At 39.2% G+C, this 16,515-nt stretch overlaps 2 protein-coding genes across 2 annotated transcripts in view; both read left to right on the forward strand.

The window, feature by feature from the left end:
* Positions 1-16,515, forward strand: part of polr2g (RNA polymerase II subunit G) — a 236,776-nt gene that overhangs the window by 55,028 nt on the left and 165,233 nt on the right. The window lies entirely within an intron of this gene.
* Positions 1-16,515, forward strand: part of eef1g (eukaryotic translation elongation factor 1 gamma) — a 69,168-nt gene that overhangs the window by 13,851 nt on the left and 38,802 nt on the right. Inside the window, exons 6-7 of the mRNA XM_028809608.2 lie at positions 9,987-10,116; positions 11,108-11,318. Coding sequence (XP_028665441.1) covers positions 9,987-10,116; positions 11,108-11,318 — 341 coding nt within the window. The remainder of the gene's footprint in view (positions 1-9,986; positions 10,117-11,107; positions 11,319-16,515) is intronic.

Raw genomic sequence — 16,515 nt, forward strand, 5'->3', positions numbered from 1 at the left:
GGTCAGATGAAAATACATAAATGTGTGAATATACTGTATATCTTGGTTTCCTCTGCTTTGTGCTGTGCCTATAACCACTCCTGTCAGTATTTTTATCCCATAAATGTTGCAGGCTGTACAATTGTATTTACAGCAATGCCAAGAATTTATGGTTACTGAATTTAATATTTGTATACAGTAGAGTAGCTTATATGTACTTCACCCCAACAGCTGATACATCTATAGAAATTTTACTTTCTGCTTAATTGGAAGATCATAGGTGCTGATGAAGCTTTCCTGTCAGTTTATTTGTACATCTTATTGATTGTGGCGAGTAATTCTTTTTTTTTTTTTTTTTAAGTCTGGGTTTCTTCAGGATTCTTTTGGGAAATGTGAGGGTTGAAGTTAGTGGGGCAGCCTGGTCTTTTAATTGCTAATGACTTCACCATTAATTTTAGATTCAGCTGTGTGTATGTATGTTTTGTGTGGTTTTTTTTTTTTTTTTTTTTTGGGACAAAAGATTTTCAGGGAATGCCTACTTTTAAAGGGTACTCGCACATGAAGTAATCGTCTGCATGCAGTACCCATTGAGTGAAAGAACGCAAATCAATATGTTCCAAGGTGACTTGCACCTAGATGCAAATCTTTGTATATGTGCACATTTGTTATGAATGTAATTTTTTTTTTTTTTTTTTTTTTTTTTTTTTTTTAAACTCCATGGAAGTTGGTTTCCAAGAAGAAATATAATTTTCATACCTTGTGGTGTGTAAAATAGGCAATTGCTATATTGCTTATGCTAATATGGGAGAAAATTTAAGACTAAGCCAGGGGTCTGAAACTCCCGGTCCACAGCCCAATTCTGGCCTTCTGTCCCCTTCCCACCGGCCTGTATGATGTTGACAAAATAATGCAATCTGGCCTGCGGATGCTAAATTTAACTGTTTTCGCCTACTTCCTTTTACTCGTTTAAGTCCAAATTAACATCATTCTTTCAGTTCTGTTATTTGGTGCAAATTTGCTTTTTTTTTAAGCAAGGTAAAAAAAAATTTTGGAATTCATTTGCTTGGTTGTCAATAAAAATTGTCCCTTTCCAAACCAAAAAGGAAGGTGGATGCTGAACACAGACAATTTCAAGAAAGATTGACATATTACAGTATTTTTTTTTTTTTTTGTGGAATTCAGTGGAAATGCCACCTGTCTTGTATGCAAAGAAAAAGTCACTGTTTTGAAAGAATATAATCTCAAACGTCATTACTTGACTAAACATGGAGAACAGTATGATAAGTATTGGGGAGAACAGGGAGGAAAAACTAGCTACACAAAGGTCTGAAATTACAGCAAAGTCTTTTTCGCAAAGAAGGATGCTGATGGTGCGGTGGAAGCAAATTGTGTTAAGTGAGTTAATCACCAAGGCAGGAAATCCATTCAGTGAATGACAGTTTCTTAAGAACTGTATGTTAAGTCACTGAAATATTGTGTCTAGAAAAGACGCACTTGTTTAAAAATACCTCCTTATCAGCATTTACTACGTACTCCGTGGCGCTTGACAAAAGCACCAACAAAACCGACAATGCTCAACTAGCGATTTTCATGAGGGGTGTTAATTCCCACTTTGATGTAACTGAAGAATTGCGAAGTTTATTTCCGATGCACAGCCGTACCACAGGGAATGATATAAATCTTCTTCTGTGTGACGTGTTTCAGCGTGCTGGTTTGCCATGGAACAAACTGGTAGGCATCACCTCAGATGGAGCCCTGTCCATGACAGGCAAACAAAATCGACTAGTAGTGTTGGTTGGAAAAAAAAAAATTAAGAAGAGGAAAAAGCTGATCCAGCAGTAGTTTTACACTTCATTATTCATTAACAAGCACTGTGCAGCAAATGCTTAAAATTTTAACATGTCTTGTTCTGAAATGTATTAATTACATCCGGTTCAAAGAGTTTACAGCATCGGCAGTTCAGAACCTTTTTAGAAGAAACTGAGTCAACTTATGGTGGTGTACTTTACTGAGGTGCACTGGCTCAGCAGGGGAAATATCCTGAAGAGATTTTGTGTTGAGAACAGAGATGACAAATTTCATGGCAAATGGCAGAATGGATGTTCATGAGTTGGAAGATCCACAATGGGTCATGGATCTTGCTTTGTTGTGGCCATTAAACAGGAGCTGAACATACTTAACTTGAATCTACAGACCACTGATCAGCTCATCACAGCAGCTTATGAAAGTGTGAAAGCCTTCACCACAAAATTGAAATTATGGCAAACCCAGCTTTTTGCCAAAAATAGCTACATTTTCAACATGTAGATCTCTTTTATGGAGGATGGCACAGCATTCAGGAGTGATACATACAGTGCATCCGGAAAGTATTCACAGCGCATCACTTTTTCCACATTTTGTTATGTTACAGCCTTATTCCAAAATGGAATATACTTGTACCTTTTCTGAAAGTGTTTATTTGATAATTACCTCCATCCTTTCCAGAGCTGTCCAAAGAGTTCAGTCAGGCAATGTGCCTTTTTGGAAGCACATATGTGTGAGAAACTTTTCTCCGCTATGAACTTTAAATGCAAGTATAAGTGTAAGTTTACTCATGCTAATCTTGAAGCTGTACTCCGTTTCAGCTGTAAACTCCATTAGGGCAAATGTGGCAAGTCTGTGTGAGCAGAAACGCTGCCAAGTTTCTGGATAGAAGTAGAATAGAAGTTCAAATGTATTCAGGTATTGTGTGTGTTTTGGTTAATGCAAAGTTTAAACTTTTATTTAAGTTAATTTAATGAAAAAAGAATTGCATATTTAAAAGTAATGTATTTAGAGTACAGTTTGCTTTGAAAAAATGTTAGTAATGGAAATAAGATTTAAAGAATATTACAATCTCTTGCTGTACTTGAACATTCATGAGGCCCTTGTATGACATGACAGTACTACAAGTGGCCAAAAGCCAATTTGAGTTTAAGACCCCTGGTGTAAGCTGTCATAATCCTCTTCGGCCTTTAAGACACAGCCTTGAAGTGACCAGCTGCCTTAGGGATGGTTTATATTTCATGCTGTGAACGTGTACACACACCGCCTCATGGCTGCCACCTGTCCCAGAGTTCAGTTGATGCATTCCCTGAGCATGTCCTCAAATTAATGCAACGTGTGCACAAGTTGCAGTACCAGCAAAAAAAATGGGGCAGTGTTGTTCAAGTTGGAACATGACATCAGTCTCTGTTTACTGTCAACATATGACAGCAAGCAGATCATATGGGATCAATGTGTGTGTGTTTCAATGCTTAATAAATGGTTTGATACGGTGAAGCAAATCATCACACTTAAATGCTGACATAGAAATATTTTTGTAGTGCTTTTCTTCTCTCTTGCATAGGTAATGCAAGCATGGCATAGTCCCCATTGTAATGATGCAAAGCTTCACGCATCTGTTACAGTTCTGCATTTGACCAGAAACGGTTTCATAAGCTTTATGACCTTAGTCTCAGAAAGTCTTTCTCTCGTGGGGCGACTGGGATCTTTTCCTAAATAAGATCACAATTGCATAGGGTGTGACAGGAGCTTCCACCTGCAGCTAAACTCCCTTTATTTCACATGTACAGTGTCGGCATGCCCTTGTTGATCAAATGGAGGAAGCACTGCAGTCTACTTGTGACTTTACACTGTAGGAAGATAAGTAAATGAATCGAGGTAAATCCCATTCGATCTGGCTTTTATATAAGTAACATATGCATGGTTTTCATATAAAGAATATCACAGAACATGATCGCAAACAGGACTTTGCACGATACCTTGGTGAGCTCTATAAACCATGCTGTTTCAATGAAGGACAGGTATGGAGCAGACTGACTGGCAGGAGGACGCCCAACGTGTTGCTGCATCCAAGCATTGCCATCTTTCGCCTTTACTCCTGGTGTAGCTGCATTTGTTCTTTTAATGTGAGTGGGTGTTTCTTGCAGGGAGGGCTTTTGTTCTCTTTTTCCGATGTAGAACCCTCGTCCTCATCTGAGTTCATCTCTGCTATAGCATGTTTTTATTTGAAAACAGCAGTGTCATATCAGGGTGAGCATGAACGTGACTGAGAAAATAAGTCGATTTAAAAAAAAAATAAAAAAAATAAAAACTTTTACAAGTACCATAAATTTACATCGGCTGTTATATTTGATTTTAGTCTGTAACCTATTTTGGTTCAGTAATAGTAAGACTAAGAGTAGCTCACCACTCAAAATGGAGGCGTCCAGCATTGAACCACGAATGTCTTGATTAAGAGTCGGCAACTCTTACCGCTGCACCTCCAAAGCGGTTGTATTAAGGACGTGTCAATGTTGCACTCTAATGAGAGTTCTTACAATGCTTGAATAAAAGCACACTTGTTTTGTTATACTTGAACCTTTTCTGAAAGTGTTTATTTGATATATGGACTTCAGGCTTCACACATTATATACTTCATGTCTACATTTTGTCAATTATTACTAAAACATGAAAAATGTTTGTTTTAACTACATTGCATCCGGAAAGTATTCACAGCGCATCACTTTTTCCACATTTTATGTTACAGCCTTATTCCAAAATGGATTAAATTCATTTTTTCCTCAGAATTCTACACACAACACCCCATAATGACAACATGAAAAAGGTTTACTTGAGGTTTTTGCAAATTTATTAAAAATAAAAAAATTGAGAAAGCACATGTACATAAGTATTCACAGCCTTTGCCATGAAGCTCAAAATTGAGCTCTGGTGCATCCTGTTTCCCCTGATCATCCTTGAGATGTTTCTGCAGCTTAATTGGAGACCACCTGTGGTAAATTCAGTTGATTGGACATGATTTGGAAAGGCACACACCTGTCTATATAAGGTCCTACAGTTGACAGTTCATGTCAGAGCACAAACCAAGCATGAAGTCAAAGGAATTGTCTGTAGACCTCCGAGACAGGATTGTCTCGAGGCATAAATCTGGGGAAGGTTACAGAAAAATTCCTGCTGCTTTGAAGGTCCCAATGAGCACAGTGGCCTCCATCATCCGTAAGTGGAAGAAGTTCGAAACCACCAGGACTCTTCCTAGAGCTGGCCGGTCGTCTAAACTGAGCGATCGGGGAAGAAGGGCCTTAGTCAGGGAGGTGACCAAGAACCAGATTGTCACTCTGTCAGAGTTCCAGAAATCCTCTGTGGAGAGAGGAGAACCTTCCAGAAGGACAACCATCTCTGCAGCAATCCACCAATCAGGCCTGTATGGTAGAGTGGCCAGACGGAAGCCACTCCTTAGTAAAAGGTACATGGCAGCCCACCTGGACTTTGCTAAAAGGCACCTGAAGGACTCTTAGTCCATGAGAGAGAAAATTCTCTGGTCTGATGAGAAAAAGATTGAACTCTTTGGTGTGAATGTCAGGCGTCACGTTTAGAGGAAAAAAGGCACCACTCATCACCAGGCCAATACCATCCCTACAGTGAAGCATAGTGGTGGCAGCATCATGCTGTGGGGATGTTTTTCAGCGGCAGGGACTGGGAGACTAGTCAGGATAAAGGGAAAGATGACTGCAGCAATATACAGAGACATCCTGGATGAAAACCTGCTCCAGAGCGCTCTTGACCTCCGACTGGGGCAACGGTTCATCTTTCACCAGGACAATGACCCTAAGCATACAGCCAAGATATCAAAGGAGTGGCTTCAGGACAACTCTGTGAATGTCCTTGAGTGGCCCAGCCAGAGCCCAGACTTGAATCCGATTGAATATCTCTGGAGAGATCTTAAAATGGCTGTGCACCGATGCTTCCCATCCAACCTGATGGAGCTTGAGAGGTGCTGCGAAGAGGAATGGGTGAAACTGGCCAAGGATAGGTGTGCCAAGCTTGTGGCATCATATTCAAAAAGACTTGAGGCTGTAATTGCTGCCAAAGGTGCATTGAGAAAGTATTGAGCAAAGGCTGTGAATACTTATGTAGATGTGATTTCTGTTTTTTTATTTTTAATAAATTTGCAAAAACCTCAAGTAAGCTTTTTTCACGTTGTCATCATGGGGTGTTGTGTGTAGAATTCTGAGGGGAAAAAAGTGAGTTTAATCCAATTTGGAATAAGACTGTAATATAACAAAATGTGGAAAAAGTGATGCGCTGTGAATACTTTCCGGATGCACTGTATGTGTTTACATAGATATTTGTAGACGCGGAACACACGTGAAATGCATGTATTCTAAATAACGATCTATTATTTACCCTATACAACTCCCGGCAACTCGCACGGAGATGAACAGATTTGAGCTGAGAACTTTCTGCGTTGGTAGGGGAATGGGATAGCAGGCTGCTTGTGTTGATCGAGACATTGATGCGAGAGGTGCGAATGGATTTAAGGTGGGCCAGGTTTTTCGAGTTTTTTCGTAGGCTTTGGTAATTCTAGTTTGTGTGTGGTTTTTTTTTGTTATTTTTTTTTGGCGCTGTATGGTGCACTGACCACTATGCACTGCTGTCTTAATGCAGCCTTCCATATTGTAGTAGCAAATCTTGAAGACTGAATTTTTTTTTTTTTTTTGCTTTTTGTATCGCCAACGTAGTAGTATTGTGTAATGCTGGAAAAAGATATCAGATGTGCAGAGAGAGAGCATGCCTGCATTTGTTCTTTAATCCTACGCCATCTGATAGTGTCGCAGCAGTGCAGATTTAGGTAAGCTACATTCAGCTTGAGGTTACTGTAGTTAAATCAATTTGTGTTTTAGTGAGTAGTGTAGATGCGTGCAAGCGACTTGTAGCACAATAGTTTTTTATTTGCTCTTCATTCTTACTGCAGCATAAAAAGGAGAAATAAAGCAAGTGAAATTTAGAATGGTAATGTAGGACAACTTTTTTTTCTCTTGTAGATCGGTAAATTCCACAGTGCATAATATGTGGGAGGTGCTCCCCTCTGACTCTTCGCTGTTGAGAAATGAAAAAAAGTAAAGTTCAAACAGCAGATTCAGAATTGTCAATCTTTATCGGCTGTAAGTCATGATTGTGCACCCATACCTATGTCCTACCATAAGCATGTCATCTTCTACCTGCTAATCTTGGCCAAGTTAAATTGCAACATGTTAAGTGTGTTTCTTTTAAAATGAAATGTGGCTCCACTGGTGGTTGTTCAGCATCATTGACTTCTTATTGGTTATCTTCAAGATGTTGCTGCGGGGTGTCAGGCAAGAGTGAAGCCTAAACCCAGTCTAGGCTGATTCAGAGTATACAAAGCTAGTTTTGACCCACTGTTATAAAGAAGGGAGTGTACATGGTCCCATTGATTTCTTGGCTGATTACAGTTTCAACTGTAGACCCAATTCTAAACCGCACGAGCAGGAATTGTGTATACTCCTGGATAAACTGTTTTTTTGTTTATCTGTTGGCTAGCACACTTTTTTTTTTTTTTTAAGCATATATAAAGGCCCTAAAATACATACTTGGAAAGTAATGTCAAGGTGTACTGTATGTGTTAGTAGAATCCTATCTGAAGCATAATATTCTCACTGTAACTCATTTCCCAGATGGTCAGTCATTGTGCCCAAATTTCCTAATGAGTGAATTAATCCAATGGTCACTAATGTGTATGAAATGAAATACCTAGTCAGAGGCTGGACAATATTCATAAAGCATATCTCCTTACAACATAATCTTCACAGTTGAGCTTTTGAAAGGCATAACGACTGTGCTGCATGGCACTTCCAAATTGATGTCCAAGAGGGTGAGTTGGCTGTTCAATTCTAAAGTGGTGCATGGTGCAGCTTAGGTGAAATGTGGGCTCTAGTCTGTTGGTGCCAGTCTATCAACCAATGACATTGCAAGACCTGTGTGCATTACTCGCTGTGTTTTGTTTATTCTGTTTGTACAGTAACCTTTTAATCTAAACACTGCATCGTAGGTGTAGACTGTAAACCTGCCATTGTTTGCTGCTGCTTAAAGGCTGATACAGGTGTTCTGCAGATGATCCTGTCCATATACTTTAATACACCATTATTAAACCTATACAATAAAATTTACTTTTAGGCTTTCTGAATAAGGTATATCTGAAACACAAATTTTGTTTAGACTTGGGTTCCATCCCCGAGGTATCTCCATGTATATATAAAAAATTCCAAAAACTGAAATACTTCCGGTCCAAGGCATTTTGAAGTATGCAACTAGCCAGCATTTCTTTGGACTGTGGGCTGAAACCCATGTAGACACTGGGAAAACCCAGGACATGTTCCCTGTATGGAGCAACCACTGACTTGAGAGTTGAATTGCAAAACTCCAATTTAAAATTTAATTTACTCACTAAAATTTCAACTATCCCCTATTAGTTCATTTTAAATTTTGATTTCATGCAAAAGTTTTTAAACAGCACTTGAGGAGTAAAGGTAATCTTTTGCAGAAAACCACCAGCATGATTTCTTTGAAGAAAAAAAAGTTTAAAAAATCAAAAATTACTAGTCTTAGTTTTACTTGCAATTCTATCTTGTTTCCTTTGATTTGAAATGGGATTAGCAGGGACTATTCCCATCAGTTTAAGCGTTTGAAGTTCCACCTCCTGAAATAGTCAAAGCCATAAAAATTGGCACCCCTCTAGAAAGTGAGACTTTGAATCATTATGTATTATCTACATTTTCCTCAAATGTCTGGAGAAATTGCTAACTATTCATTGAATAAAAATTCCTACAAGTGTTATTTTCAAATTTTAGAAACGTGTAGCAAAATTATTGGTACCATTTGAATAATGCTATAAATAAAACCAAAGTTTCTGCCACCTTAATGTTTTTTGATGTAACTTTTTTATTGTTATCAATGACCATTTTCGCTAGGATATAAATATGAAGTAACAAACAGTTAAATCTTTTGTCTTCCAACATGGGTAAAACTGGAGAGCTCTCATCTCAATGTTGCGGGGGTTGTTGGCTGAGGGAAGCTCCGAGCTTCATAGTTTGAAGGGTTACAAAAATAGGTATTCAGTTGAAATTGCCAATCACAAACAGCCATAGTAATGAAGTCTGAAAGGCACAGAACTGTTAAAAGTTCCCCAAGAAGGGTACACATCTACTTGTCTTCCCCCATGCACAGGTGAGGAGTTGGAAAAGAGGAGCCTAAAGATTTCAGTTTCACAACTGCAGAGTTAAGTTGAATCTGGTTTCACTGGCTCAAAATCAACAGCGAGATGCCACCTCCATGACCAGAAGCTTTTTCGACGAATTCCTTGATGGAAGCCCTTCCTGAGACCAAGACCGAATTCCCAGCATCTTAACTTTGGCAAGCAAAATTGGAGTTGCAAGTGGAATTGTGTGTTTATGGCCACGCAACACAAAAATTAAACTTTTTAGCTGCACATACTATTGTCCTGTTTGTATGCAGTTTTTTTTTTTTTTTTTTTTAAACCAAAGAATGGCAAGTCATACTCGCCATAAAATATGGTGGTGGCTCTTTGATTCTTTTGAGGCTGTTTTGCTGCCAGTGGTCCAGGGGCTCTTATTAAGATCAGTGGCATAATGGATTCCATTTCATACCAGAACATTTTGGCTGAAAATCTGGTTGCCTGTAGGTTGAAACTGACCTGTGGTTAAGTCTTCTTCTAACAAGGCACAGACCCAGAGCACACATACAAATTGGCAAAGAAATGGTTGCATTAACATCGAGTCAAGGTTTTACAATGGCCCTCTCAATCTCCAGACTGCAACTGAGACCACAGATTTTAAGTTGGGCTCAAGAGGGCAGGTCACAAGAGCAAATCCTAGAATCTCTGAGTTCATATTCTGCATTGAAGTGTGGTCCAAAACCGCATTGCTCACAGCACTATAACTGAGGCCTATTGTCTTAGGAAATTTTTTTGATACTGTGATGTTGCTGCTATTGTTGTGTGCTTATAGTGTTACCAAAGAAAAGTGAAATTTGTAAAATGTATACAATAGGTGTTTAACACTTAAAGGGTTGGAGAATTGTGTAAAGCTTTATTTATATAATAATAATGTTCTGACCCTTAGAGCCCACAGTCCTGCACAAAGGCAGTGATATAACTTAACTGTCTTCCCCAGGTACTAGAGCCATCTTTTCGGCAATCATTTTTGAACACAAACCGCTGGTTCATCACATGCATTAATCAACCACAATTCAAGGCTGTCCTGGGAGAGGTAAAGCTTTGTGAAAAGATGGCTCAGTTTGATGGTAAGAGCAATTAAAACTTGTTTCAAGTAACACAATTGTTTGCCTATCTGATGTGCAATCATTATGTATAAAAAAATATTTTTAAGGTTAAATAATGTCAGCTATTCCTCCTGTTACAAGTGTCCTTAATTGCATTCCCTAATTTTCACCACTTCCCCAGTTAATTCCTATTTTTGTTATATACTGATGTATTGGCTTCAGAACTACTTTTCCTCCCCTCCTAGGTAAGTTGGTCCATTCTGGGCAACTTTTCTAAGATGCATATCTTAGTCAGAAGGCTCATTTAGTTATCCCCTACCAAATTCCATTGTGTATGCCAGCAAGAAGCAATAAGTTACATTTTTTTTTGCAAGGAGAGGTTTGTAGATGAGAATAAGGCAGTTTTTCCCCCCCACATGCATTGGTAGGTTTGTGACCTGCAGATTTAGTATACTTGATTGATATTATCCTAGATTTCTTTAAAGTTAATAGATTTTTGCAGGGCTAGATGGGTAGTCTAGCAGAGTCAGTAATGAAAACATTTTGTTTTTTTCGTTCAGTGTACTGTAAGGTGTCTGTTAGACTTGGTTTAATTGCTGCAGTAACCAAAATGCTCAAAACCCAGTCATTGCAACCTGAAATGTTTTTGAAGGATTGGCCTATTCTGATTTTCTGTTTTGTAGTAGGACAGGAACGGTGGAAACCTTCCTAGCAAATTTGGATAGTATGCCTTGGCTTGGGGTTAGTTTTGAGGGGTTGTCATGTGAGTGTAATAGGTCATAAAAATGCTGATCCTTACACCTCTTGGTAGGTTCTGTTTGCTGTACGTGCCAGATGTGCACGACATTAATTTGAATATCTGTTTTGGCACCTTTTTTGTTTATAAGTGACATTATGCTTTCAGAGAATTAAGGTGATATACTTTGTGAATGAGTTTATCTTTAAAACATCCATTAAGTTGACTAAAGTTCTTTCCTTTTTATTTTACAAAAGTATTTTTCTCATTTTGCAGCTAAGAAATTTGCAGAGTTGCAGCCAAAGAAAGAAGCAACACCCAAAAAAGAAAAGGCCCCTAAGGAGTCAAAACAGCCTGAAAAAAAAGAAAAGAAAGAGAAGAAGGAAGAGAAGCCAGAAGCTGCACAAGAAGAGGAAATGGATGAATGTGAAGCTGTTCTGGCATCTGAGCCCAAGGCAAAAGACCCATTTGCCCACCTGCCCAAAAGGTAAGCCCTTTTTTATTTCAAGGTGTGATGACATGGTCAGTTTGCTGACTTGCTCCAGCTTGATCTGTGCTAAATTTTACTCTGTCCTGATCCTTGGCCATGTATAGAACTTTTTGAAAACTGACATTTTTACTAGACTTCCTAGATTTACCATTGACAGTGGATAAAGTTAAACGTGTACTGTACTTGTATTTAGTAGGGATGCAACAAGTCATTAAATTTCACAGTTCTAACGAACTGAATTATCAATTAAAATCTGGACCGGGTGAAAGAGTTGACATTCTTTCATAGAGGAGAAATATGGAGGGAGAGAGAGCACTGAACTCTTTTTTTTTTTTTTTTTTTTTTTTTTTTTAAATGTATTTTTTTATGATGGCATGTGGCCAAACTGATCACACCAGTATTTTGTGGTTTTTTATTTATTTGTTTTTAGAATAAATACATAGCCATGTATAACCAAAATGAGTGCCTTCAAGTCCCCAAAAGGGTTCTTTATTTTATACAGTAATCCCTCCTCCATTGCGGGGGTTGCATTCCAGAACCCCCTGCGAAAGGTGAAAATCCGCGAAGTAGAAACCATATGTTTATATGGTTATTTTTATATTGTCATGCTTGGGTCACAGATTTGCACAGAAACACAGGAAGTTGTAGAGAGACAGGAACTTTATTCAAACAATGCAAACAAACATTTGTCTCTTTTTCAAAAGTTTAAACTCTGCTCCATGACAAGACAGAGATGACAGATCCGTCTCACAATTAAAAGAATGCAAACATATCTCCCTCTTCAAAGGAGTGTGCGTCAGGAGCAGATGATGTCAGAGAGAGAGAGAAAAGCAAACAAATCAATAGGGCTGTTTGGCTTTTAAGTATGCGAAGCACCGCGGCACAAAGCTGTTGAAGGCGGCAGCTCACACCCCCTCCGTCAGGAGCAGAGAAAGAGAGAGAGAAAAACAAACAAGCAAAAATCAATACGTGCCCTTCGTGCTTTTAAGTATGCGAAGCACCGTGCAGCATGTCGCTTCACGAATCAGCTGCACAGAACGGAGCAACGTGAAGATAATCTTTCAGCATTTTTAGACAAGCGTCCGTATCGTCTAGGTGTGTGAACAGCCCCCCTGCTCAATCCCCCTACGTCAGGATCAGAGAATGTCAGAGCGAGAGAGAGAGAAAAGTAAGTAGGGTAGCTTCTCAGCCACATGCCAATAGCGTCCCTTGTATGAAATCAACTGGGCAAACCAACTGAGGAAGCATGTGCCAGAAATTAAAAGACCCATTGTCCGCAGAAATCCGCGATATATATTTGAACATGCTTACATATAAAATCCGCGATAGAGTGAAACCGCGAAAGGCGAAGCGCGATATAGCGAGGGATTACTGTATTTATAAAAGTGGTTAATTCCCTACTTCTCTATGGATGTATTGGATGTATGGCAGAAAGGGTTGAACCTTCAAAATTGGCTTTTAGCTTCAAGAGAGACACTAAGTAGGCTAGCTAAACTGTATAGATAAATAGTATTTTATTCATGATGTGTTGTTTTTTTGTTTTATATTTTACTTTTTTGTATTAGCCTTTATGCTTTACATAACAATTTGGTAGACTTTCTGCAATTAGCTTTGTGATATGTGACATAATAAAGATGAATTATTGCTGGGATTGAGTAAGGCTTTTGGTGGAACTGTGTGGAATGGGGTTTGGATGTCACTGTACTGAAAGTGTAAGGCTGGATTTGTACTTCACGCGACGCATGCTGCAGCGGGCGGTCCTGCTATGCAAGCGTTGTAGCGTTTATACTTGCGCATGTACTTTACGTAAATCTGGAGGAATCCGCCAGGTGGCAGTGCGAGATACTATCACGGTGAGAACATGTTCGGCTTCTCTGTGTTGTGAATTGCCTAGAACGCCCATTAAATTCCGATGACACCTTACTGCAGTAAGTATCTCTGAAAAGGATGTTTTATTGATTAAATCCAGGAATGTGTCCATTCCAGCAAGCATTGGGCACGAGTGAGAAACAATCCCTGGATGAGGCCCTCCGCTCATTGCAAAGTGAATACAAGCACACACATACACTAGCGTCATTTTAGCAGTACCAAATCTGCATATCTTTGGAAGGAAACTGGAGCACACTGAGGAAACCCAGCAGGAAAACATGGAAACTCCATGCAGGGAATATCAGCGATGTGACTCCCTGCAAGACAGCAGCGCTAACGCTCCTCCACTGTGTCACCCCATGTGTGTAATTATTAACAGTATTCATTATTTAAACGAAATTACTGATTTATCTGTAAAATGTAATATACATACTTTAATGCTTTTCATCATGAAAGTGATATGAAGTATAAATCTAAGGATTCTAAATGTGCAGAGAGTTGGAATATCATACATTTAATGTGCTCAGTGTGGCGCTCTATTGCTGGCGATCCGCTGCTGTCAGGACCAGAGGAAGCCCTCGAAAAAAAGACTGCACAGAAGACGATATGCGAGACATTTAAAATGTATCGTGTCATTACGATTGGGAATATGCGACGCTTGAATATAAAAGCACCACGAATACATCTGTATGTCCGCATTTTGCTTCACTACATCGAACCATTTATCAAACATCAAAGCGCGCACACCGATCTCGTAGGATCCACAAAGCGGCTTTCTGTCACATGTAGATGGTAAACAGAGACTCTGACGTCGCATTCCAACTTTTAGCACACTGCGCCCCCCCGACTTTTTGCAGGTACTGCAACTCGCGCACACATCGCGTTAATTTCTGAGGACCTGCTCAGAGGGCGCATCAAATGAACGCGTGGCAGCCATGATGCGGGCACGTACGCATTCCGAGCATGAAGTATAAACGAGCCCTTACACCCACACCAAGTGTTCCTTCGTCAGTTTCCCAAATTTTAAATATTATTGCCAAGCTGTGACGCAGGAAATACTTGATAAAATGCCACTCTGTTTGATCAAAATTATTTAAAGAATAATAGTTTGGAACATAAGCAATTAAAGTGACTTGCATATAATAGTTTGGAACATAAGCAATTAAAGTGACTTGCATAGGTTCATGGATATTGGAGTAGATGGAGAAATTCAATTGATACAAATGAAATTGGCTCATTTTGTATATATATATTTGAATACTTACATTTTTTTGTGCAAAACTGTTAGATGGCTAAATTCAAAAGTATCTGAATGCCATAATTTTTTTTTTTTTTTTTTTTTTTTTATCTGTTAATGAAACATTTCGAACAAAAGTCCGACTTCAGTTAATCTGAGCAATGTATTGCGCATATATATATATATATATATATATATATATATATATATATATATATATATAAAATAATGGCACAAGGATGAGAGGAGGAATGATTTAGAACAGGTAGGGTGAATGCAGAGGTTTGCAGAATGGTTTAGGTTTTCCTGGGATGACTGTTAGGGCAGAACATCACCAACAATTAAGTCATTTAAGACAGGCAGCAACTGCAGTGTGCCTTCCAAAAACTGTTCTCTATTAAAGTGAAGTTCAATAAACTGTTTGGTGCTCCATTGCATACAGTATGAGAAGACAAGCTGCAGTGGGACTGAGGTAACACTGCAGTAATTTACTATATTGCAAAACAGTTTTGCCTACTTAATTTGCACCCTAAAAATACTCTTTACTTCATCAGTGGTCAGGTAACTATGCAACCCCCTAATTCACATCACACCAGAATTGACACGGCCTTGCAGTGGAATTTCATGTGCTCTCTGCTGAATGGGAACAGCAGTCTTTTGTATTTATTTATTTATTTTTTAAATCGGTGTTCGTGTTTCAATTATCGGGTAAACTGCATTACTGGCCACTTTATTCATTTGTGTATATTAACTACTGAAATGAGCTTCCTGATTACAAAAAGGTATATTCAAAGTAGAGTGCATTCATTTTACATTAATATTTATAAATACGTTGTCCTGTTGACCTTAGAATCTAATACTAATCCATTGTGGCAGTATGTGAGACAATGAGATTGACACATTACAGGGAGCTTTTATTTCTATGACACCACCTACACTCTCCTAACCAGCTGAACAGTCTTAACTAACCTGACTTGCAAGGTATGCATGAGAGAGAGACCTAAGTGAAGGGACAGTGGCACTGTTAAAAATAATAGATGCAGTACAAGAATGTGATGATTTTCAGTGTTTTTGAAGTGTAAGTGAATAGGTTTGGGGTATGTACAGTGCATCCGGAAAGTATTCAGTTTTTCCACGTCTTTTTCCACATTTTGTTGTTACAGCCTTATTCCAAAATGGATTAAATTCATTTTTTTCCTCAGAATTCTACACACAACAGCCCATAATGACAACGTGAAAAAAGCTTACTTGAGGTTTTTGCAAATTTATTAAAAATAAAAAGACTGAGAAATTACATGTACATAAGTATTCACAGCCTTTGCTCAATACTTTGTCGATGCACCTTTGGCAACAATTACAGCCTCAAGTCTTTTTGAATATGATGCCAGAAGCTTGGCACACCTATCCTTGGCCAGTTTCGCCCATTCCTCTTTGCAGCACCTCTCAAGCTCCATCAGGTTGGTTGGGAAGCGTTGGTGCACAGTCATTTTAAGATCTCTCCAGAGATGTTCAATTGGATTCAAGTCTGGGCTCTGGCTGGGCCACTCAATGACATTCACAGAGTTGTCCTGAAGCCACTCCTTTGATATCTTGGCTGTGTGCTTAGGGTCGTTGTCCTGCTGAAAGATGAACCGTCGCCCCAGTCTGAGGTCGAGCGCTCTGGAGCAGGTTTTCATCCAGGATGTCTCTGTACATTGCTGCAGTCATCTTTCCCTTTATCCTGACTAGTCTCCCAGTTCCTGCCACTGAAAAACATCCCCACAGCATGATGCTGCCACCACCATGCTTCACTGTAGGGGATGGTATTGGCCTGGTGATGAGCGGTGCCTGGTTTCCTCCAAACATGATGCCTGGCATTCACACCAAAGAGTTCGATCTTTGTCTCATCAGACCAGAGAATTTTCTTTCTCATGGTCTGAGAGTCCTTCAGGTGCCTTTTGGCAAACTCCAGGCGGGCTGCCATGTGCCTTTTACTAAGGAGTGGCTTCCGTCTAGCCACTCTACCATACAGGCCTGATTGGTGGATTGCTGCAGAGATGGTTGTCCTTCTGGAAGGTTCTCCTCTCTCCACAGAGGACCTCTGGAGCT

Source organism: Erpetoichthys calabaricus, chromosome 1 (genome assembly GCF_900747795.2).
Source record: "Erpetoichthys calabaricus chromosome 1, fErpCal1.3, whole genome shotgun sequence".
Taxonomy (NCBI): Eukaryota; Metazoa; Chordata; class Cladistia; order Polypteriformes; family Polypteridae; genus Erpetoichthys; species Erpetoichthys calabaricus.